The 25,210-nt window shown below is 40.4% G+C and overlaps 1 protein-coding gene across 18 annotated transcripts in view; it reads left to right on the top strand.

The window, feature by feature from the left end:
- Window positions 1–25,210, top strand: part of osbpl5 (oxysterol binding protein-like 5) — a 77,719-nt gene that overhangs the window by 41,022 nt on the left and 11,487 nt on the right. For 6 of the 18 annotated variants that reach the window (XM_088611834.1, XM_088611836.1, XM_088611825.1 and 3 more), the window contains 7 exons: window positions 12,527–12,683; window positions 15,118–15,191; window positions 18,795–18,875; window positions 20,234–20,335; window positions 21,187–21,390; window positions 21,760–21,844; window positions 22,103–22,268. In XM_088611834.1, the coding sequence (XP_088467960.1) occupies window positions 12,548–12,683; window positions 15,118–15,191; window positions 18,795–18,875; window positions 20,234–20,335; window positions 21,187–21,390; window positions 21,760–21,844; window positions 22,103–22,268 (848 nt within the window). In that variant the 5' untranslated portion in view covers window positions 12,527–12,547. Of the gene's footprint in view, window positions 1–873; window positions 1,044–3,962; window positions 4,378–9,307; window positions 9,484–12,526; window positions 12,684–15,117; window positions 15,192–18,794; window positions 18,876–20,233; window positions 20,336–21,186; window positions 21,391–21,759; window positions 21,845–22,102; window positions 22,269–25,210 lie in introns of those variants that run through there. The other 12 variants (XM_088611828.1, XM_088611835.1, XM_088611831.1 and 9 more) reach the window with 8 other exon arrangements.

Raw genomic sequence — 25,210 nt, forward strand, 5'->3', positions numbered from 1 at the left:
GTACTCCTGCAGGAAATGTTCGGCATTCTATAACCCAGTTTTCACGACTTAAATTGATTTATAACGAAATGCTTTTTTAGCTAGCCTACATTCAGTATTATTGTAATGGTGTGGTATGCTACACATACAGTAGGCCCCTATGCATTCTTTACACTTGTACATTTTTTACTTGTGAATTATCTACAAAAAAAAAATTTTAAGTATCAGTATGCAAAATCCCCCTCTGAATATAATTATCAAAAAACATCTAAGTACATAGTGTCTGTCTAAGTACTTGCACTTGCTGCTCCCCAGCTCTGCCCTCATTTTATTCTCATTGTTAAGGCTCAGATTGTACAGTATTTTTGTTTTATATCTGTATTTTGTTCTTGCTGTGGTAATAAATTAGTTTAGAAATGCTCAAAAATAGACAGGAGAATAAACTGTTCTGTTGTCCTGAATAGTCTCATTTCAGGACTAGCTGTGCTGCAAGCACGCGGGGACTGTCTGTGTTTGGTTGGGCAAGTGACACTGGTTAGAGCAGCTTCTGTGCCTTGTCTGAAATAGAGGTCACAGCAGAATTACCAGTGCAGATCAGAAGGTCGCAGGACGTTTCCAGCTGACCTTGCCGCTGAGAGTTCTCCTGTCCCTGGTGATGGAATATGTATTTTTTTATTCAGCTCTGCACACAGCTGAGTCTAGTGCTTTCATGGGTCTTGCCAGGAGTCTGTTGAACGAGCAGACACAGCTGGACAAATCGTTTTTTTTTTTTTTACTCTTTCCCACGACGTGCACCCTTAAAATATAACCGACCCCCCCACAAGCCAACTCTCAAGTTTAAAATAAACATGCAACACTGGTCTTAGTGACAACATTACATGCAGATCATGCTTTCTGAGCTGATCCCCAGATTGAGATCACAGTCCCCTGGTACGACATCAAGTTTCCTCTATCACGAGCTGCGCTACATCAAGATGTGTTCCATATTGTGAGGGTTTATTTTTTTGTCGCAGGATGTTGCTTTTAACATGCCTTTGGCTACATCCGTTTCCCAGTTAAAAACGGTAAGACTCTGCTAATTAAGAAACAAGGCAAGGCTTTAAACTTAACATCCCAGGTGCTGGATGTTCTGCCTAATCAATCCTTCAGGTAGAGTTTGCAGTTGTACAGAAGGTGACACTGATCACTAATGCCAGAGACCTTTTACTAATTACATGCATTTATACGTTCGTTTATGCGTTTATTTTTAGCCAGTTATTGAATGAGACAATATTCTTTTGAGTCAAAACAGAGTTGTGTGGAGTATGGAATAAATAGAACTGGTATTTTAAAGAATTATTGTTAGTGTTGGTGATTTGAGATCTAGTGAAAATGAAATAACTGCTAATTCTATTTAAAAGAAAAACACTATATATCCTGCAATATATATATATATAAGGTGCATGTCTCAAGGTGGTTCATCTTGTGGGTACTTGATGAAACACATCAACACTTGTCGTCAAGAGAAGGTTCGTGTGCCCTATCAAGGACATCGACTGCTTTGGGTTTTTGTTTAGATTGAAAGGTTTCCTCCTTCTACTTTCCAAGTGCATTTTGACAAATACTCCTGTATTTCTACAAACTGACAGTGGCGTCCATGGGCGTAAGGGACGTACGGAGGGAGAAAAATGTGGCTTTCAGGGAAATACAGGAGAGTGGCTCTTGTCTAGCCCGTTGCAGTTGTTAACCTGCGATGCCCAGAGATGGGCATATAGGGTGAGGGCTGACAGTCAATGGGCAGGGAGATTCGAGGACAATCTGTAAATCACTTCGACATCATGGACTATAAAAGCAGTGAGGCAAAATCTGAGGTCCCAACTGCAGTTGAGTTAGAGCTATAAATATTGAAAGACTTTCTTCTGCCTACTATCCCATAACTCTATACTGTAAATGAGAATTTAATAAATTGGTATTTATATCCCACATTAGATATATATATGGCTCCAGGACGACTGATCTTTCTACATGTACTGTATCTTACATGACTAGATTATATACATTTGTTTTCCTCTTTTGTTCCATGAAGTAAATTGCTGTCTACTGATTTTCTGTGTTCTAGTTTCCAGATTTGTCAGGGGTCTTGTTTGCTATTACTCCCTTACTGGAAATTGTTCTTTGGGATGTACAGTACTTAACTGTCACAGGTCTTTGAATACTAAAGTATTTGGAATCACTTTGAGGGATGAAAAGTGATTTATTTAAAAAATAATCCGAAATCATGAAATCCAAGCATTTTTGAGTTTTGAGAGTAGACGTGATTGTTGCATTAGAAATAAAGTAGGTCATTGGGCCACCCAGTAATCATGGTGTCGGGGGTGATCTGTCGAGGAGAATCTTGTCAGGGAACAGCTGGCACTCGCTGATGTGCTCCTGGGAGAGATGCCTTCTCGGTCAAATCCAGGGTGAGCTCTGCCTTGCTCAGATTTCACAAAACCAGGAGATAACACACCATGTTCCATTCTACTGTGGTTGCATGGTTTTTAATCTTTTTATTGTAATTCAAAACTGTATGTTCCCTGCAAAATCACTGCCTTACCACTGTTTCTTAATGTAGAAAAATCAAATTACATTGTCTATGGGCCTGTACAGAAATGTAGTCCTCTGCATCACTTTCTTTATGGAATTTAAGCATTGGGTGAACTGTGCTGTCACTGGTAGTTCCGAGCATTAATGAACATATTTTCACCGTGAAACATTTTAAAAGACTTAATATTACTTAATCTAAAACCCCCTACACTGTTGGAAAGTTTTCCGGTTCCAAATATCTACAGCAGCAGTCCCACTGCAGGATTAGAGAGATTCTGTATTGTCACTGAACTTGGTGTGTTGGGGCTTCTTAAAAAAAAAAAGCTGTTGAAAAAGTTTTCTCTGTGTAGGTGCCCTTTGACCACAGTTGCAGCTGAAAGGCATTAACTCCACTGTGAAAAGCTAAACCACGGTTTCTACAACATTATCAAAATAGTTTCTAAGATACATTTTAGAATTGTTTTAAAGTTCATAAAAAGCCAGGAAAGCTGATACTACACTGGATGCAAAAGTGAACATAATATTCCAGTTGCATTGCCATTGGGTACTTTTCAAACTTCTGCTCCTCCTCAAGTTGATGAAAAGATGAAAAGCAGATACAGTTGCTGTTTGACTTTGTGTCTGTTAAGGCAGATTTACTCAAACTAAGGCAGTGTGCTTGAAACATCTGGCACTTGGCTGTGTACAAAAAATCTTGTAAAAAATGAAAACAGGTCAAACCACTGTTCAATATAACAGACTGATTTCCACCACTGGAAAGTTAAAGAGAAATCATCTACATTCCCTTTCCCTTGCACAGCATTGTTGAATCTTTAAGAGTGTGACCAAAGTTTTAAAATGACGGTGTAAGGCTTATTCGTATTAGACATAGAGATGACTAAAGGGAAATGAAGTGCTTGCTTTTGTCAGGAGAAGTACTGACAGCTGACTCTGGTGTTGAGAAGGATTATAATATACATATTAATACGTTGATAAGCGTGATATTTACAACTGTGACATTGAAATACAGATAATTATTTTGCATAACTTGCTTCTGTTTCAGTGCTTTTACCACTGTTGAATAAGCTCTAAGGACTAGAAGGGAAAACAAAAAGGGGACCTGTCTTGGAACTGGAACTGGAATTCCAGTTGGAATTGACTAAGGGGGGTTGTCCATTTATATTGTAGTACTGCATGTACTCAGTGACATTGTTTTATTTCTGTGAAAAAAGTCATTTATTAACCTGAAATCAAGAACAAATTCTGGTGCACAATGACAAGCTGGAGAGTACACATTTATACAGTGGACATTTTTCCAGAGCAATCTACTATTGGTAAGACCCCTTGCTAAGGGTTACAAGATCACAATCCCATCTGGGCTTTGAATCTGCAGCCCTCTGGAGTCCTGCAGCACTTCTCCAGTTGCAACATTGACAGCCTGGTTCAAAACAGAAGTTAATCAATCCGACTATCGGGCACAACAAGTTGGAGTTTTGAATCGAGTGGGGAGCTCCTGTGGAATGTGAGCTGCAGAGAGACCAACGGAGGATCACTCCACACTGAAGAAAAGAAACACACGCACAGCGTTTCAACTGCAGAGCCTTCACAAAGCAGAAACGTGGGTGTTACAGTGCTTCATCCTTAATTCAGGCTATTTAACAGACTTTGCTAAACACTGATCCAGAATGTGGACCCAGGGATGGGAAGTGGCTCTGTGATTCTTCGATACAAATTGACATCATTTGATTTAGCGTGGACCAAGCTGAACACGGGGATATGCAGAAGCGTGACGAATGGGGAAGCATTGGAAAACACAAAGACTTCCAATTTAACGGATTAAATTAAATTGACAAGGTAATTGCTGTGGAAAAGTCTCTGGTTTATGTACAGTGCAGTCTGTCACCTTGAGCTCCAGGGTTCCAGGGGCATTGAAATACAGTCGGCAAGACGTAAAGTTACCTTGAAAGCTCACAAACATTCTCTTAAAAAAACAAACTTGCTCATGTTGCTAACCTCTTGTTTTGCACCCCCCATATTTGGCAGGCCTGTGGCTCCTCACTCAGGCACAGTGCAAATATTTGTTAAAAGGGCCGATTTGGGATTGAATGGGAGAGCACTGCAGCGCCGAAGGACTGGCAGTGGCCCAGTGTTTCCGTCCTATTATCAGACACAGGCAGACTCACACAGGCTGGGGAATCTCCCTCTGCCAGGGCTGGAGAGAGCAACAACAGCTGTTTAAAATCCAAAGTATGTCTGTTCAGCCAACTTCAAATGTTTACAGTCGCATACATCTAGTAAATATTTGAGACGAGGGGAAAAAAATCAATCCAGTACTTTGTTTTGTTTTTTTTGAATCTCTGGACAATTCAGTGCCGTTAGTTTATTTTAAGTCAATTTTTCTGTTCTTGAAAAATGAGAATTGCCGTGCACAATCCAGTACAGTCACCATTTTTCACTCCTCCAAAAAAACTCATTACATGCTTTTAAATACATTTTTTTTTAAATAGCTCGGGAGTATCATCCAGATGGGAGTGCAAAACCAGAGAATGGCCGTAGGGTTTTAATGCACAGTACCTGCCTTTGCCATTTACAAAAGAAACTAGCAACATGGTAGAGTTAAAGTGGAATTTGTTTAAAGCAGCCTGCAGGAAGAATTAAAATGAGTGAGTACTGCCTAAGAGCACCTCGTCCTTTTAATAAAGAAGGCTGGTTTTTAATACCACACCCACTGAACTGTGTGTTCATTCCTGCAGTACACTAATTAGTAGCATTGAAGTACTATAGGTGTGGCGCAGTGACTAAGGCGACAGCCCCCTGGAAGAACACTGACAGTAACTTAAAAAGCCAGCCTTTTTCAGCATTGTTTTCTGTCTTCCTTTATTTTCTATCTACACCAAAAAGTTAATGTGGGTTTGTGTCCCCAGTCAACGAGTCAGTCATTTTTTTTGTGTTTTTCTGTGTTGTGCATAAGTTATAGATTCAACTAAGAGGACTCTGCTGGTAACCGAATTTTCAAAATTTGGAGGCAGATCTGTCAGGTTTTTTTTCTTTCCTAGCAATAATCAGAATTGTCAGATGATCCTGGCAGGCTAGAATTTATGCTGCAAAGAAGCTTGATCCCTCCGTAATCTCTGAGGTTGGGAATAGGCAGATGGGGTGTGGATCATGCCAGATTAGAGAGGGCAGTCTTAATCCCAGCCCTCCCAAACCCAGCGATTGACTGGTTTCTGTGTGGAGTGTGTGCTGCAGATTCCCCACCGCCCTTATCGTAAGATAACCCAGCATGACCCTCGGCTTGCAGCAGGCTCTTTACACACTGGGTCTCCGGGCCCACTTGGCAGACAGCCTGTCAGATCTGCAGTTTTGCAGCAGAGGGGCCTTTGTGTGAGAGAACAGCATCTTATTGTGTGATGGGCTGCTGTTACATCGGAATGCCAGCAAAGGTTACTAAAACCTCTTGGTGCCAACTAGGAATAAGGCTAGGGCTGGGCCTTTGCTTGCACCAAAACCATTTTTATTCCGTAGAGAATACTGGAGTTTCTGTTTTATTTGCTGCTACTGTACAGTACATGCAGACGTCTTGACCAAAGTTTCTAAATCCTGCCTGTTCTTGAATCCTGTGAACTACCTATTCTTGGGACAGAAAAGTTTACAAGTTGACTGGATTAAAGTAACGGCTTTATGGTTCCTATTTGTAAACGTAATTTTCAGAACCACTCACTTTATTTATTTCAATATACAGTTCCACTTTACACTTGACACACCCCCCAAAGGAGAGGTTACACTGAAAGATTTAATATTATATTCTTTGCTTTCTTGGGATTTCACAAAAAAGTTGGGTTGAATGACAACAACTACATGGCTTGAATGACAACTATTTATGTTAAATGCTGTTGTAATTGTTTAATGCTAACTCCATTAGTAAGAAGTGTAAGTATTAAAGCTGCACCAAAAGATATGCTTTAAGAAGAAGCTTACCACCCTATCAGCATGAGTAAATTGGTGTACAAAAACCTGAAAAGAAATGTCCACCTTGATTTCATTTCTGGGAAGTCGTATACTTTGATTGTACTTTGTGTGCATGTATGAGAAGCAAATTTATTTTGCCTACTCCAGCATATTCCATAGCAACAATTGCTATATTTCACAGGAGGGTTTTGCCAAAACAGCTTCCAACTTACCAACTGCCATGATATGAAAAGAAAAATCTGTTTTTTTTCTGCTACTTCTTGGCTTTAAAAAGCTTTTCCAGTAATCAAGCTGCTACTATAAAACCCTTTAACTTTTTCAGACAAATTCGTCACAGCTTTTCCTTTGCTGTTATGGTTCTGAGCCTGGAAGACTCTTGTCATCTTAATTTTGTACTTTTTAGACTGTTATGACTTTTAATGCTCAAGCTGTGTTTTACATGGTGTACTGTGTTTTACCAAGATATTTAATAGAGATTATTTCATGTTGAGTTGTATTTGGAATTCTGCCATAGATTCATACTATAGATTGTCTCTTGTTTTTCACTGAGGCTGTTGTTTAATATGATGAGGGACTAAAACTGTACAGCAAAACTAATTTATAAGCAACAAGAACATAGAGCTAGGCACAACAATATCATTAGTAAATTTTTGTGAGCCGTCACAGGTCTAAAAGGAAACTTTCACTTTTTCAACACTTACTGTATGTTACTTTATTTTTATATCAATACAAAATCTCTCTGAGGTTTTTACATGGTGTCAGATAATTGGACACAGGTTTGCTCTGTGTGTCTGAAATGCAGTCTTCTTTACAACACGTAGACCAGGGTAGCCAGCATGAGTCGTGGAGAGCCACGTGTCACCACAGCTGGAACAGCTGGAACACTTTTATTTTGACAATCCAAGGAGGTAGATTGCTCTGTAGAGCACATAAGAGATCATTTTAAACATTAATGCCCTGTAACTCTGAAGGATCAGAGTAGGCCATTCCTTACTTTTTTTCATCTTTGGTTGTGTTAACTTACTAAAATGATTTAATATTAAGGCAAGATCTCTTGTTTTCCAAGTCTTTGCACGCTGATGATCAAAGAGGCCTGTAAGAGACCTATGAGATCTGATGTGTTGAGACTGACGCTGACGTACCTCTTTATTACAATCACTGCGCAGTAGCAGACACTACACAAACAGTGCACAAGACCTGGCAGCCTGTAACATAGCAACAGAAAATCACATGGATTCAACTGGAAAATGCACAACAAGCAGGACAGTCGGAGAAAGCAACCGAAAGTTCAGCTTTACAGTACACTGTAAACCACATGCCAGTGCATTCCTCCTTTTTATTCCTCCCCACCTGATCTCACACTCTGCACCGCATTGCCACCATGCTGGGCATATTGGTTTGGGACGTTTGGGCTAGAGAAAAGAGCGCCACCTACGGTAGATGTCTACAAACGCCACTCGGCAATCAGGTTTTTCTTAGATCTCCCTTCCCAGTACTGAGCAGGCCCAGCCTTGCGCGGCTTCTGAGATCTGACAAGATCAGGCTCGACTTTGCTGTCCGCAGTGGAGTGTATCTGTCCTTCTGCTCACTGCTTTCCAGGACAGGTTCCAGCTCCCCTGCAACCTAGTCCTGGTCCATAGATTCGTATTCATTTAATCATCAAAAATATACATCACTGGACTGTAGAGCAAGACTAACAGTTTTGCCTTTGCTGTCTTGATACTTTAGGAGAGCATTATACTGTACATCAATAAAAAATGATACTGTATAAGTAAATATCACTATGAGATTTTCCAGGGTATTCGTGCTTTCTTTGTGGTTACCAAGGCAACTTGTGTATGGCTCAGCTGACTGCTATGTATTAGACACTCAGCTGTATATAGGTGACTTATGATATCATCATGCAGCGAGATCTATGAGACTTCGTGTGTATCTTGTTCCGTTAATTGCGATTACTTTGGTAACACTTACTCATTGGCCCCGCCAATAAAGCTCCTCGAATTTGAACTTGGATATAGGTTCTTTGCTTTGTTAGGGATCTGGTCATCTCTAAAATATATTCCAGGATAAACTAGAAAACTGACAACAGACCCCACATAAGAGGCAGGGATTTCTAGGATAATTTGAGCTATCCAAATCTAGAAATAAAGGAAAGAAGCATGAGCATTAGATGTATTGTCTAAGGCAGATCTGAACACGAGATGCCCATTCATAAGAAATACATCTGCAGCAATAAAAATGTCACTGTCAACATCTTGCAGAGCAAATAGAATTATTGTTTCAAGACCAAGACCATTTGTAACTTGGTGCAGCATATCTAATCTGTGCCTATGACTTGTGACTAATGACATCTGCCTGTAATAGTATTTACTTGGTGCAGACCTTAATGCAGAGTTTTTTTGCCTGCGAAATGCAACTATCCTCATTTTGACAGTAGTACTTCAAAAGATGGCCAGTTGAAGTCTGCTTTGAGAACATAACCATCGAAAAGAGACTCTCCAAACCATACCTCTTTTCCATTTTTTACCAGACCCATAAATAACGTGGGGCAGCATACAGTTTTCTAATGAGAAAGAATAGGCAGAAAAGGAGAAAAAGCTATTTACAAGCAGCATTTTTAAAACTGAGGGAGTTAGAACATGGCTCACAGACATTTGTATTTCACAATGTGACCTGAATATCCCTACTGGCCACATGATGTTTCTCCTTCTTAAAATAGCGCATCTGTCTATAATAGATTTCACCAATAGGGAAATGGGATACAACTTCCATGGCAGATAAATGATCCTAAGCTTTAACCATGTCATCTTAAAAGCCTTGTACAAATAGACACCGGCTGACATGCAACTATTTGTGTTGCTCCTAGTTTAGATCTTATTGCAGATTAATCTGGAAGTAGTGCAAATGGAGTTGGTAGAATTTATTGTGCAGGGCATTTGATAAGTTTTTTTGTATGTCCTGAGATTTCTGGTCTTACAGTGGAGATCTAAGGTATGTATGAAAAATGATCCGTAGCTCTAATCATGTCATTTAAAAAAGCCCTCATAAAAATAGACAATGGCAGACATCCTGCTAAATTGCTTTGAGTTTGAAGGCAGATTGCTTGCTATGTGGTGAATGCATATAAATCCAGTCTGCTGGTAACATCATTTATATTATGTTAAATTAGGCTACACTTTTGTCCATGTTATTATTGGGATGTATATCAAGGTGAGATTGTGTTCAACATGTTTAGCATAGCTGATTGTGGATGATGCCTTTTGCATCTTTAGATGTACTGTACTGTATGTGCACAGAACTCCAGTGCTATAAGGCCAGAGCTAAAGGGTTAGGACAGTGTGATCTTTTTATTCTGTAAACTCACCTGAGAACGCTGTGGTTCATCTAACAAACGTACAGATTTGGATAGTTTCACACTTCTGGAACACAGCAAAATTTCATACTGTATATTATTGCATCATAGCAAACACAAATCTTATATTTGGGAAGTATTTTGTTTATAAGCTGTTTTATGCCCTTTGCTGCTTTTGTTTTCATCTTTCTTGCTCACCTGAACAGTTGTTGTGCCTTAATTTTGAGACTCAGCTGCAGGAAAAACCACAGTGATTTTGGACATCCTTGTGCAGGTTTTCAGCACTTACTAGCCAGGCCTTAGAAAACTCCTAACATCTTCCTTGGTCGACGAGGCTTCTAAACCACAGAGAAAGACACTTGTCCTGGTAGCTGTGTGCAGGGGTGTTCTGTGGAGTCACAGCTGTCCAGTGTCTGTAGTACTGTCCTCCAGTGGCTCTGGGCTGTAGGGCTAGCCTGGGTCACAGATCTCATCCGTGGGGCAGGGCCATCATGTGAAGTGACAGAGAGCCTTCTGGGAGTGGAGGGAGACGAGAGGAAAATGTATTTTTAAACTTCAGGCGCCCCAGGAAAGGCTGCTCTTGAAACCTCTTTGAGTATTAGAGAGGTTTGTTTTTAGACTTCACAGTTTTCGAAGAACATCTTAGCAAAACTGCAGCCTATTAGTCAATGACACAGATTATTTTAAATTAATTTGCAATAGGGTAGATGGAATTGATGGTATGTATTGCATAAGGCATTTTGATCAGAACCTTCTGGCCTTACAGTGGAGATCTAAGTAATAGTTAACAAAATGCCATTAGTACATGCCAAACTAAAATGGATAAACATTTAAGCTGATATTAAACATATTAAATATTGATTTCTACTTCATCTGTACAGTTTGCACAAGAACCTAAGACTTATTTAGTTAAACATAAACATGTATTCTATGCTGCCAGTTATTTAATTTAGTCATTAATAAATATTTGTTTCCCTGCATTGCAGAAAGAATAATCCCATCTCACATGGAGTTAAGGAGAGGCTCTCTTGTAGAGGCAGAAAAGGGCATCTTTGAGTCTCAGTTCAACCTTAAGAATTTGCATTGCATTAGTTTCCTATATCTTCAATAACAGGTCAAAGCTCCTGACCTGAAAGAGCCCTGAGTCTTAATCCTAACATGCTGGGGCTGCTGCTTTACTGAAGCCCTTGGAATGGACTGGCTCGCTGTTCCTTATCCTAGAAGTTGCTTTCACTGTTCATCAGGCGTGGATCTTTGCTGAACTCTTGTGACTAATTTTAGCTCTTGTTTTTGTACCGAAGTGTTGAATGTGAGACAGGCAGCAGAAGGAGGTGGGCAGGGGCTGGTAATGAATTGTTAGCTCATGATGACACACTGCAAGCCTAGTGAAAATGCAGTGGGAGTGAAGGCAGCTTTCTCTTGTTTTTTGAATGGCTCCTTTCTTTCATGCCTAATGGAACTATAGGCTGATGATCTTTTTGAATGCCATGACAGTGGTGATGTAAGGTTAATTGTGCGCAGACTGATCCCATCGAGCAGGGTAGTTCATTATTTAAGGGAAAAAAAGAGTAGCAAATAGACTGCTGAACACAATAACGCTAGCAAGACTGTGTGGGAACCAGTGTTTGCCCTCCTGTCTTAATAAAAGGGTGTTATCATTGACAAAAACATCAAAAACAAAATTTAATGTACATGTGAATTGAAAAATCAGTTGGTTCCAAAAGCTGGGATAATATTCTCCCTAGAGATTGTTTGTAACCTAGTTTTATTAATTTATTCTGTTCTACTAATTAAATCTATTTTGGACTATTGTACTGTAAATAAAACAATGGGTTACTGAATAAATGTGCACTCCTTTTGTCCTTTGTTAGTTATTTTTTATTTGTATTTTTAAGTGTTGTACATGGCATTTTCAGTGAGGGCTTGAAATACTCGTGCATTTTGCTCTGTGGGTTTATAGTAATATATAAAGCTGCTATGAACAGAGGTGTAATCTAGCTTACATTTGGCATATCTCCTTTGCACCAGTAATTCAATCTCTGTTATCTTGACAACTTTTGTTTCACAAGACTTTTGACTGCAGCTTCTGTCCTCAGTCCTCAGCCAAACCTACTGATACTTCTCTGTTCTCAAGTTTGTGTGATAATTACCTGGCTTTCCATTTAAAATGGGTGTCTAGTGTCTTGATGACAACTGAGAAGAACAGAACAAACATACAGCACTACAGTCCACTCATATTATAGTTAAGACCATCAAGACTTGGTAGCATGGTGGCACAGTGGTTAGTTGGGATGGCTGCCTCGCAGCACAGGGGGAACTGGAGTGCTGTGTATATTCTCCCCTTGTTTGAGTGGGTATTCATTGGGTGCTCCACTTGGCTCTCACAAGACTCTGGACCACAGTCCGAAGATCCTGGTGTGGTGGAGTGGTGTCCTGTCCAGCAGGTACCCTGTCTTTCTGTCCATTGCTTACCAGGATAGGCTCCGGCTTCCCTGAGACCCTGAATTGGAAAAAGAGGTTGGAAAATTGACGGATTTTCCAGACTAAAGTAGAAAAAATCCCGGTCAACCAAGTGTAATAGAATTCAGAAATAATTCTGCATGGACGTGTGTGGATTGGTTTGTGGTTACGCCCGCTTGCAGTGAAACCTGTCCCCTTGATGGCTTCTCTTTCCTTCTCTAGAAGACTACCACAGACGACACGATGAAGGAGGGGAACTTGTTCAGGAGGAGGTTTTCTCTGTGTCCACCTACTACCACCCCACAGAAGATCGACCCACGCAAGCTGACCAGAAACCTCTCGTTTGGAGGAGACAATGACATCTACCCTCTCAGCCCAGGTGTCTTGTCAAGCTTCCTATACAAGCTGTGTATTGATCTATGAGAGATGTTTCTTTAGAACACATTGTTATTCTTTCCTGATACACCTTGAATGTACAGGACATGTGATTTGCTTATAACTTTGTTTCATGTGTAACACAAATAAACCCCATTCCCGATAGTAACCATACTCCCAGCTGTAACCCTAACACGTGCTATAAGGTTTACTGTGATGACTATTATATTTTACTGTGAGTATTTAAACCGTTTAAATTTAGGTTTAAAACAGGTAACCGGATACCTATTTTATTCCCGAGCAAAAATCATCAAGGGGAACTGACATTACTGTAAGTTTCAGAAACTAAATAAATTAATTGGCAGTATCCCAAATTTTACAAATTCTGAATTAAGCACAACAGGAACTTTGTGAGAATACTGTATAGTCTCCCACGTTGCTGAGTTGTTGTCGTTTGAAATTCACCCATCAATGCCGATTCTTTCTAACCCTGAAATATAAAAATAGGCTTGCAGTTCCTCTTTAACCATCATGATCGTGCATTGGCTTCATGTCCTGACTGCAAGCAATAGCATCTTGTATCCCTATCTTGTCAGGATTAAGCAAGGCTGGGCCTGGTCACTCCTGACCTCTGAGAGAAACCAGGCTGTTATTGGAAGTGGTATTAGTGTATCAATAGGTGGCATCAGAACTTCTAAACCACTGTGCTGTAGTAGGCTCTTCCCTTTAAATGAGACATTAAAAAAGTTCTGACAACTGGGTCATTATAATCCCATCTCACATTTTCATACAGAAGGGTAGTAAATTCAAGCTTGGACTTGCACAGTCTAGCATCTTTAAATTTTAATTGTTAATTTCTCACTTCTCCACTTGCTTTGCTGTGTAAAGTAGCTGCTGGTACATGCATGCCTGAAATGTTCCTTGCTACAGTATATGTAAAGTGCTTTGGTGTCCTTTGGTGTTTGGGATGAAAAGCTCTATATGAGTGAAATCTATTAAAAAAGCTATTAACTAAAATCTCTTTATTTGTGATCCTTTTGGAAAATTACAATATTGTTTATTCAGTATTATTAACGGCAAGACTGCATTCAAACAAAACGAGGCCCTTCACTTTCATGTCCAGTTCTGTCCCCTCTTACGATTTTCTAGAAAACCAACGAAGTTTTCAGAACAAATAAATAATATTTCTGTTCCCAAAACACAATGATTTAACACTGATATACTGTAAGGCATTCTTGGCCGACTTACTGTAATCCACCCAACCCCAGAAATAAGCTGCCTGAAACCCCAGTCAGTTATCTGCTTCTACTTGGGAAGGCCAGTCAGCCACTGACATGCAGTAGCCCAGCCTGAAGCCAGTCGCTCCCCTAGGAACCTCTGCCCTGCTCGTTTCCGTAGAAGAATTATCTTCTTGTATGAAGGAAGTCTCAAGTAAACCTCACTGAGGCGAAGGTTGAAGAAGTGTGCCGGGAAAGTGCTCATAAATCAGTGCCCCGCTATGCCTTTTAGCTAATTGTTATATCAGCTAATATTCATTTTAGATATATTGTTACTAAGAAGCTGCTTTAGTTAGAATAAATAAGGATGCCATTCAGCCTCCTGAGCAGAACCCATAAGAGAGAATCCTATTAAATTAATTTGAATCACCCACATAGCAACAAATATGGTTTAAAATAGGAGGTAAATGATATTGTTGATATACTGTACTGTAAGGTGCTCCTTTTATTACTTCACACCGGTACTGTTTGCAGTCGTCTCTATTGTAAATCCACCCTGGATGGTTATATAGCAAGAAATTAAATCTTATTTCATCTTTCCTTAGACTCAAGGAGACACAAGACATCCCATTGGATTTCTTTTTCATGACTGCTTTGGCACTTGCAAAGAGACGGCAAAACTGTTCTTTGACTGGCACGTCATGTTTGGCCTTAACAAGATCGCATAGAGCCAGAGACATGACAGACAAGCAGCCGATATATAGATAGATAGATGTATATAAGACATCTGACAGTGCAAACCGTTGATCACACAGTGTTGAGCTTCAGCTGAACAAGGCGGCACACTGAGCAGCCTACCACATAGCCTGATCTGTGTTGCTGATTGTCATCAATTAGTTTTTCAGAGTTGTGGTTGGCTCCTTCACAGCACAATAATTTCTGTGATTGCCGGACTTTGTGTTCTGGGTAAGAGAGTGTTGTGGACGGATGGGAATTTCTAGGGTTTTTCGTTGCTGCCATTGTTCAGTCTGGAAACTTAATTGCTAGGGAAGGATTGAGTTCTACTCACAATTAAGGGTCACAACTGTGTTGTTATGTGGAAATTCTTTGCTTTGCCCTTCTTGATCTCTTTATTCTCTGTGCAGGAAAAAAAGGGTTGTTGTGGCCCACTCATTTCTTCCTGTCTTTCTCTAAAGAGATTTCTGTGTGGGTTCATGGCAGGTAGCGATACTGAGAGGAATGGATTGCCGGTGCTGAGAGACGATGTCAGCCCCACTCAGACACCCAATAGCAAGGTAATACTCGTACTCCAATGCTTTGCTATTGTTTAATATTGACGACATACAGTATAATTCTTTTTTATTGCAACATCCAAAGGTCGACAATTTGTTTTCACTATATTTGAAAAGAAGCACCTTTTGTTTGAACTTTGGCTAGCAGTCTGAGTCCAAACTGCTTGAACAAGGTAAGATTGAAGGGTCCCAGATGGCTTTGTTGGTAACCTGTCATTGTTTCTACAGTATATCTCACAGAACACTAGCTTGCACTAGGCCATAGTAAACACAGTGTTTACGATATCCATCCTTAATTCTTTTTTTTCATTTTTTAGACCAAATGTGAGGTATTCTTGTTGATAACTGAGAATTTTTTTAAGCTTTTCAATCCGTAGGAAAATGTACTTCCCACATCTGTAAATTAAAAAAATGCTCAGTGTCCAAATTTAGTAACAGTCCATTCAGGTAAGGGAAAATAAATTATTCTCATATTTCACTTATTGTTTTGCAAATGTAGGAGTTGTTTTTTTTTTTAAAAGAGTGCATTGTACAGTGGAAATAAGCTTTGAACATGGACTCATGGTTCAGCGGAAACACCTTGGTACTTTTCAGGCAGTGTGACACTTTCCATGGGGAAAAAAAAAAGTCTTCCACTTGAAATTGCAGAAGCTCATCAGCACTCTTCTCTCATATAACTCACGCCTCCACAGAATGAGTAATAATGGTAATTACAGCAGCGCTGCCAGTGGTTCAGGAGGGTTGTGTTTGTGAAGCGTGTGCTCAGTCTTGATTACACAGCTCTTGAAAGCTGAAGTTGGGTTCGTGAGCTTACCTGAGCCATCCGTACGATTGAGAACGCCTCAAGTCTGAGTGGAGCACTCTCTCTCGCACGCGTGCAGGCAAGCAGTTTCAGTGATGTTGACCTCATGCGGAGCACTCTTGTGCATTACTTGTTTAAGTTCCTTTTTCAAAATGTAGATGCCTGTGTACTGTAAACAAATGGAATGGAAGGATCTTCGTGTTAAGGTGGCCCAGTGGCGCGGGGATTAGCATTTCTGCCTTGCCTTGCTGAGGCCCTACAGTCAGTCCTGGAGCAGGAGTGCTGCCTCTGGTGCTCCGGGTGCTCCCATTTCCTCCCACAGTCCAAAGACATACTGGCAGGCTAATTGGCTCTGGCGTATGTCAGTCTGTGTGTGCCCTGCAATGGACTGGCAGCCTGTCCAAGGTGTGACTTCACCCTGTAAGTCCTTTTACCACAATGTATCCACTGCTGTTGTGACTACAACTGATATTTTGGATTGCTCTTAGGCTCCTGTCATTCACAAGATATTTTATAGTTATTCTTTCCCATCACCTGACTCTGTAATATAAGATATATTTGATAATGTTGTACAGTAGTTGCACTAGAAGCAATAGCTTCTCTCTCTTGTTTTATCCTAAAATGATTAAGGGTAAATATACAGTATTAGATATATCTTTTGTCTATTTAAATGTGAGAAGTACTGTATGTTAAAAAAGATGAAGGTGTACTGTAGAACAATCATGGTCTCAGGTCTAGTGGTTTATTCTCTTGTCCTCTTTGTTTCTCAGTGCTGCAAGAACCGAGACAATCAAAGAACATTTTATCCCAGACCATTTCTTGAACTTTTTCAGTGTTTTTTTTAACTGAGGCTGTGAAGTAATGGGCGAGGTAAAGGTTGACTTTGACATTAAGTGGTGAACTAGTGGGTGCTGAAGGTGGCTTGTGTACTAATAAACCAGCCAGGGGTAGACATCTCTGATGGAGGGAGCTGCTGTAGGCTTGTTGGAAGTGTGAGGTGTCTGTGTGAAATGATCAATCCTTTCAGACTGTGAAGGCTGGCTCTGACAGCTGTCACTAGAGAAAAGGAAATTGAATTGGAATCCAGAGAGTAATCTCATCGGGGCAAAGGAAGGGAGAGTGTTCACAGGGGTCAGTGCGCTTGATCCTCTCCTGATACATGGTGCACATGGCTAATCAATGCCAAATTATCAGCTAACATTTGATCAGCAGAAAGATAAGCCCTGCGAATCAATATGAAGCCCTTTGCTCGGTCACAGTAAGACAGTTCATTTAGAGGAAATCTAGTTTTCTCTTTGTTCCTCCAAGGTAGGATGTAGTATCCTCAAGTGAAAATAAGAAAAGGCTGCACCAGAATATCTTGATCTGAAAAGATTGCTGTGGTCTGCATCAAACTCTTGAATTGAATCATGCATGTTTTCAGAGTGCAAGACAGAAATAAAGCAAAGCGGGCATGAAGGTGAAATGCAAATGGAAGATCTTGCCTGGTTTGTGTTTCTGAGCATAAATTTCAGGCTCCTTTTCCCCTAAAATGGAGGCTTGATCATGATAGAGAAAGAAAAGTCTTGGACAGAACTTTGTTAGCAATAGCAACCCAATGGGCTGGTGAACAATCAATCTATAAATCTGAAGACACACACAACTTTGCAAACATTACAGTACTATGACCAGTCTGACTGGAGTCAAGTGTTTTAATTGTGAATTCTGGAAGAAGGAAGTCATTTGCTCTGTTTATATCCATTCCTGTTTGCTCTGCGGTTGACCCTGATGCCCTGGGCATATCCCACCATCGATCAATTTTGCTGCATTGACTCTTGATGAATTAAAGCATCATATCCCCTTCCACATCCCTTTCCCTGCTTATGAGAAAAATGAATGATGCTGCCCAACCCTGCATACTTAATTGTGGAAGAACACCAGTTCTAATAACAACTGGAAAGCTAGGCTATAGTTGAATAGCATTACCGAGGGGCAGGGGCATTTTGAGGCACTGTTGGGTGTTTGATTTCTGAAATATATGGTTTTAGGAAGCTGAGCAGTTGACACAAAATTACTCAGTTTTTACCTTAAGTAATGTTTAAAGTACGCATTGCTGTTCTTCTTCCTCAAGCACACAGCAGCACATTTCCATGCGGCGCTCTTCGCAGTGTGAGCGATCTGCAGGTTTATGGCTGGAGCGCTCGGCTGGTGTGCTCAGCAGCCACAGTAGCTGCGTGTAGCTGTCTTGCATGTCAATGAGGAGAATCTTATGTCATACTGGATAAGTCTGGATGCTGACCTTCCCAGCACATCTGCACCGATCTTTGTGTTTCCTGCAGGATTCTGAGCTCTTCTCCACTCCCTCACAGAGCACAAGCACTGGCTTTCTCTAGTATTTCCCCAAAGCAATGCAAACCAACACATCACAAGGCAACGTGAAGCAGAGTTAAGCAGCTCAGTTCCTAAATGACCAGAGCTCTTAAAACATTAGGGGAATTTCCATGTTAAAACTGATATGACCTAGATAAATATGGCGTGCTGTAGAGTGCCAAAAGACCAGTACTGTTCACAGTCCTTTGCATCAATTCCCATAACAAAGGCTTCACAGGTTTTATACTTAGTTATTAAGTCCCTCTAATTAAAGATTTAAAGCAGGCTAAAAGGTGCAGACCAGAAAATTCAAATTCAGAGGGCTTTATTGGTATGACTAATGAATTCCAGTGTTGCCAAAGCAAGTACAATTAATAATGCAACATTTACAGACATTTCCGTACCTCGCAGTCATCCGCTCTGCTCTCTTTTCTGCCTCTCTCACTGCCTCTCAGGCTGAGTCGAAGGTCTTCAATGGCCATGACAAGGAATGCACCTCCCCCACAGAGAGGCTGGCCAAGAAAGAGTCTCTGAAGGTAGGCACTCCTGAGGGCACGGGGGGGCAGGCCAGGCACAGAGACGGGACAGAGTGGAAAGGCTATCAGACCCAGCCGAGAATCCTCATTTAGCCACAGACGCTAATGAAAAGGAGATGGCGATTGCAGATTCTATGGAGAGCCAGAAGAGGAAATCGCAACAACCAAGTGTTTGTGTAAAGAGAAGCTGTCTTATGCAGTCACTAATTTCCCATTTAAAGACCAGCATTTTCAAGGTGAATCTCCACCATCCTGCTGTAAGAATTGAAATCTGATTGTTAAGGACCAGCAGGAACATCAGCCTGATAGGTAGTAATATGGAATAGGGTGAACAGTCTATCAAAATGTTAATGTAATACATCAACTTCATTTGGACTGGCATTTTACTGTGCAGCGGTGGATTTTTAACCCTGTGAAAACAACCCATTCATTGTAGGTTAAACTAATCTGGATTGATTTGTGCTGTGTCATTAGAAATGTGTGGTAGTTTTGACTATGGCTCCACCTAGTGCCAGTACCATGGTATCATAGACATAGATACGCATTCTCAATAGGTTTCCCTGTGACAAGCCTATGGATAATGTGAACCTTAGCACATAAGAATCGTTTGTGAATGAGGTCCTTGAAATGTCATCAGTATTAACTACAGGACATTATACTGTAGTTCCTTTCAAAATGGGAAATCACATGTAAAAAAAGTGCTATACAGTATGTATAGGGTATTGCTTATTGTTTACATGGCAATTATGTTGTTTTTTATTTTGTTGTTTATAACTTAATGACAGTTAACAATTAAACAAAATCATGGACAGAAAGCAAGCCCACCATTGTATTCTCAGTAATGTCCCCATGAGGTGAGACATGTCACACGACTTCCGTCCGGTCTGAGAGTTTACTTCACAGATCGCCATATGATTCTTTTGAGACATTAGAAGATTTGTTTTTTTCTTTTTCTGTCAATCTGTTGTAGGAGGTGTTTTACCAATATGGTTCTTGGGATGGTGTTACAGTGGGCAATCGACTTGAATATCATTAGGCAAACCCACAACTGAGTGTTAAAGGTAGAGATGATTGATGATTTTGTACTGGAAGCTCCAGTATTTCATCAGTGGGATTACCTCCTGCTCCTGGATGGCTGTGATGACCATGGGGTTTATATGAAACAGAAAATCCTGACAGGCTAATTAACTGAGAGCAGTGATAATGTGGGCATTTCAAATCAATAACTGATTCAGTGTGGTGATTAGGAGCTCAGATGCAGTTTAAGTCATTGTGGAGAACTAGGACTCGGTGTAGATCCTGCAGGTCAGGAGACTGCTGTCAGCTGTTTCAGCACTTGTCCTGTGTTGGACCTGCAGGTCCAGAAGAAAAACTACAGACAAGAGAAGAAGAGGGCGGCGAAGGAACTGTTCAGCGCTCTGAAGGACCCCAGTGTTGTCATCATGGCCAGCTGGCTTAAGGTAGGAGAGTGGAGGCTTAAGCATTTACTCCTACTGACCACACTGTGTAATTAACATACTGTAACTCTCCTCCTTTCATCACTGCATTTCACCGCTGACCCTGATATTCTTATATCAACAAGGCTGTATTATTATAAAGCAGTAAAGTGTTCAATACCCTTAGGACTCACAGAATGTAATGTTTATGAAAAATTTTGACTCATTCTCACAAGTAAAACCTCAGACCGAAGTGAGGTTGCTAGAGGAGGACCACTGTTCTTCTTAGTCTATATCAAAAGACTAGGGTCTTGTCAGAGTTGTAAAGATAAAAGATAGATTGAGTTGAAAATACAATATCAGTAGTGCCAACAACCAAAATTCAGAGATTGAGAGACAACTGGACTTCATTTTAATGTACAAAATGTAGGCTATTGCATACAGATGCCAGAATGTATATTTCCAATATCGAATAGGAGATAGCTGATGTTGTTTCACTTAATTCAAAGACTATTTTCTTATGTTACTCAATATACAGTACACATGTTCCCACTTGCACTGCTATGATTTCCAGATATTAGTTATTAGGTCATGAATAAGAACTTCACAATTTAAAGTGTGCACGTTATGAATCTTTACCGTGGGTGGATGGTTTTATTGTTATTACATTAAAATCCATATTTAACAAAACGCAACTAGTAGCACACGGTGATCCATCAGGACCATCAGCACCATCAGGAAGGTTGGGAACTGTTGCTCTGGAAGCAGTACAAAGTAGGCCAACCAGACTTGGTCTGGAGAGAATGCCACACTCATTCAGAGAAGATTTCACTGCAGAGCAGAGAATGAAATGAGCTCTTCTGCTTGTCCCGCAGATCCGTGGCACACTGAAGAGCTGGACCAGGCTGTGGTGTGTGCTGAAGCCCGGAGTTCTCCTCATCTACAAGACCCCGAAGGTGGATCACTGGGTGGGGACAATTCTCCTCAATGCCTGCAAGCTCATCGAGAGGCCCTCCAAGAAGGACGGCTTCTGCTTCAAACTCTACCACCCCCTGGACAAGTCCATCTGGGCCATGAAGGTGAGGCTGGAGGTGAAAGGACTGGGCGCTTGAGGAACCAACAGAAGTGTCAAGTCTTTGTACACTTGTGGCCTCTTTCATGCTCTTGTCTTCTGTAAACTGTAATGTTTTCCACAAAACAATGTTCTTTTGCATAACAAAAGTATACATGCTTCTGTCTGTTTCTATGTGTCTGTTTGTTCTATCGCTGGGGCCTCCTGCTGGTCAGTACATCGTTGATGTTTGAAATAGAGAGCATTGGACAGTATCAAAATAAGTGCTAGATTTTTATTAGTCTAACAATGTCTTAAAATTACCGTGTAAGGTTACAAGGAGTAGTTTTTTTCTGGCAGTAATACTGAGCAATGACTTCTATGTCTGCTATTGCAGGGTCCCAGAGGAGAGAATGTGGGTTCCATCACCCAGCCCCTCCCCAGCAGCTACCTGATCTTCAGAGCTGTGTCAGAGTCTGACGGTGAGCCAGTCTCGGTTTTATTTTAATCCTTATCTCTGCGCTTCATCAAAAGCTCCTTTGGAAGCAGTGGGGGTTTTATTACTGCCAGTGTGTGTGGCGGAGTCGAGGTGTAGCTTATAACAAGCAGTGTGGAAATTCTGGTTCTGTATGAGTGTGCGACTGTGTGTTGGATTACCGTGTCTGTGCTTGCTTACGAGGGGAGCAGTGTGACGCAAGCGCTGACTGTATCCCCCCCCGTCTGCGTGCCGTGCTGTGCAGGTCGCTGCTGGATGGATGCTCTAGAGTTGGCCCTGAGCTGCTCCAGTCTCTACCAGCTCACCGCTTCCAAAGCCAGCCGTGATGGGGACCTGAGCTTCTCCTCCGAGTCTTCCCACATCCTCGGCCTGCTGCAGTCTTCCACCCTGTACGAACACGAGCTCTTCCAGTAAGTGGAGCCCTGCCTGAGCCCGACAGACGCCGACTCGCTGTATAGTTCTGATTCAAGCCAGATCTCCTGAAGCACAAGAGCTGGTTACTTCAAAGAAAGAGAACGGATATGAGAAAGCTTGTAAACAAGACTCGTTTCAGGCATCATCATACAGTAAATGACAGAATACAGCCATTTCATGAAGGATACCAGTGCGCTGTGTAGCGACATGGCTGTTGTAAAAACAAGTCCCCTATTTTCAGTTCTGAATGCACTGGTCTTAGTTTATACTTGTGACCTCAGGCCTCAAGTAATTGATCACCTTGAAGTTATTTATCCATGGGCTCACTTCATTAGTGTTTTGATGATTTTTAATGCAAAACTATCAAACCTGTCTGAAGTATCACACCTTTTAAAACAATAAACCTTCCATGTCATTGAACTGCTTACAGCGCAACTATCTTTTTGCAACATCTACTGTAGATTAGGTTTTACTAGTGTGTTGTATAATTTTAGAACCCTTTCATTTACACTTGGCATTTTTCAGTTTATATCACAGGCCAGTTGATTTGTGTATCTGAAGCACCTCTGTTTCCTGTAAAATGTTGTCTAGAGTGGGTTTCGTTTGTATTGAGTTAATTCATAATGAACAGCAGCACAAATAGCGGAATTCAGTGTATTTGACATTTACTGTGCTCAATTAATAGGCATTAGATAATAGTTCATCCTTCACTGGTCTTTTGCTTATGCAGTATTAGAAAAACGTTGTTGTCAGTTTTAGTCCTTATTTAGTTTCAAACAGTCTAATGTGTGTCCGTTTAAAAAAAGTAAAATTTTATTATTTTAAATTTACAGTACCACGATAATGTTGTTGTCGGATCAGGATTTATAACTTTCTCTTTTGTTTTTAGACCTGCATTTGGAGAGTGCAGTTCTTTTAATTACCAAGTGAAACAAACGGTCTTAGGCAAGTGACAGACTGACAGTTGTTTAGAGACAGTGATAGAGTGATCAGTTGTTTTTTATGTGGCAATACAAAGAGTTAACCAATTTAAAAGTAAAATCAGAAGGTTCTTTAATTGTAATAAATGTTTCAATCTTGGCAAATATATCCTGCCATTCTAAATTGAGGTTAATAATAATCTGTCTAGTTTATTTACTAGATACCTTAGTGTCATATACTGAAATATACATATAAATAACTGAAAGACAATACCACATTAGAAATGTAAGTAAAACATCTCCTTCATATTTTTCCCTTATCTTTAACCTGTAAGATTTGCTGTATTATTCCTCTAGCTTGTGTGCGTGACATGACTGCTACTCAGATTGGTCTTCCAGAAATACAGCAGTCACCCAGCTCTGTAACAGAGCTGCTCTGTTATCAGCTACGTACGACTGCAGTCCACCCAGCCATTGGCTCCTGCTCTCAGCTGTCATGTGGTACACATTAAAGCAGGAAGGGCTGGGAATGTGGACTGTACACAAGCAGCAGCCTTTCACACACAAGAGGGGCTGAGAGAAGGAAAATGGCTATGATATCCTTGCTCTTCTAAATATTATATCACAAATAATACATGAAAAGAAATTCCCTTCTTTTGGTGTTCCTGCTTTTCATATAAGCTTTTGTCAGACTGCTGTTGGAATTAGTATTGTTTCTGAGGTAAGAATTGACAGTTATCAGTGATGCATGAGATTTTTGTTTGTTCTGGCGACAAAGCTGCGAAGCAGTATGTGCTGGCATGTTTGTTGTTGTTTTTTTTTAAATGCAAGGCATACAGTATATCAGATTCATGGCTGATATTGTTCAGATTAGGAGCTTCAACATGTTTTTAAGAAACTGGCTTTTTTGAAAAACCGACAACACAAAGCATTTCTGTTGTGGTGTACACAACAAAGCAGGTGACAAAACGTGCTGGATTTGAACATGCCCTTTCCTGTGAAGGTAATTACAGGTTGTAGTGACAGCTTTTGTATCTGCTAAAATAATATTTAAAGAACGAGAGTAACAAAGATTTCAGGGTTGAATGATATGGTTGGTTAGGGTATGGTAAAAAAAATTTTTTTTTGATTTAAAGTGTGAAATAGAACATCTAGTACTGTACATGTGACCTTGGGAGAATTGATAGGATAATACCATGTAACATTTGAAGGAGATTTGATTATTTTCTTTACCGTGCTCAGCTGAGATTGCCTCTAGACCTTTCTTTGCTATTTTGCCAAATTTGAATGTGTTACTTTTCATGCAGAGGGATAAGAAAGGAAGCGACACGAAGAATTCTTAGGAAACGTTTGTTAGGACATGCAATTAATGCACCTGTTGTCACCACTAAATAAACAATCTGCAAACACTCACATAAAACAAACAATTTTATTTTATTTTTGAGCAATTAATTAATCTGATTTCTTATTAAGACAATTTGATAGCTTTATATATATAGTGAAGTGACTTGTAAATTATGCTGTGCATTAATGAAATTTGTATTTCAGATCAAAAGATTAATATGAGGCAGAAGCATAGAACCCCAGCTTTTTTTTCTTGCTGTTATTTTGCATGCACGTTTCTGCTACATTAGAACAATGCGAATTGTTGTGGTCAGTACCCCACTTCAGGTGAGCGTAAGTATTGGGACAAATGGCTGATAGGTGTTTCCAGTTATTTGGGTGTTCCATGTTCATTAGTCGTGAAAACCTATAAGTGCTGTGAATGTATAGCCTTGGGCCCAGTCTTTGGAGTTGACTATTTGGGTCTGCTTCTCTGATGGAAAAGCAAGGAATTGTGAAGAGGAGAGGAAAGAAAATTACAATTAAAACAAAGTTTTATTAGATGAAGATTAATCTTTATCAAAGTGATGTAAAGGCGAAAGAGCAGAGAAAGAGAGGACAACTCACTTCCTCATCTGTGAAGCTTGGTGGAGGTAGTGTCATGGCTTGGGCAGAAAAATGCCCCCAAACTTGCT

The sequence above is a fragment of the Lepisosteus platostomus genome, chromosome 18, assembly GCF_059453375.1.
Source record: "Lepisosteus platostomus isolate fLepPlt1 chromosome 18, fLepPlt1.hap1, whole genome shotgun sequence".
Classification (NCBI taxonomy): domain Eukaryota; kingdom Metazoa; phylum Chordata; class Actinopteri; order Semionotiformes; family Lepisosteidae; genus Lepisosteus; species Lepisosteus platostomus.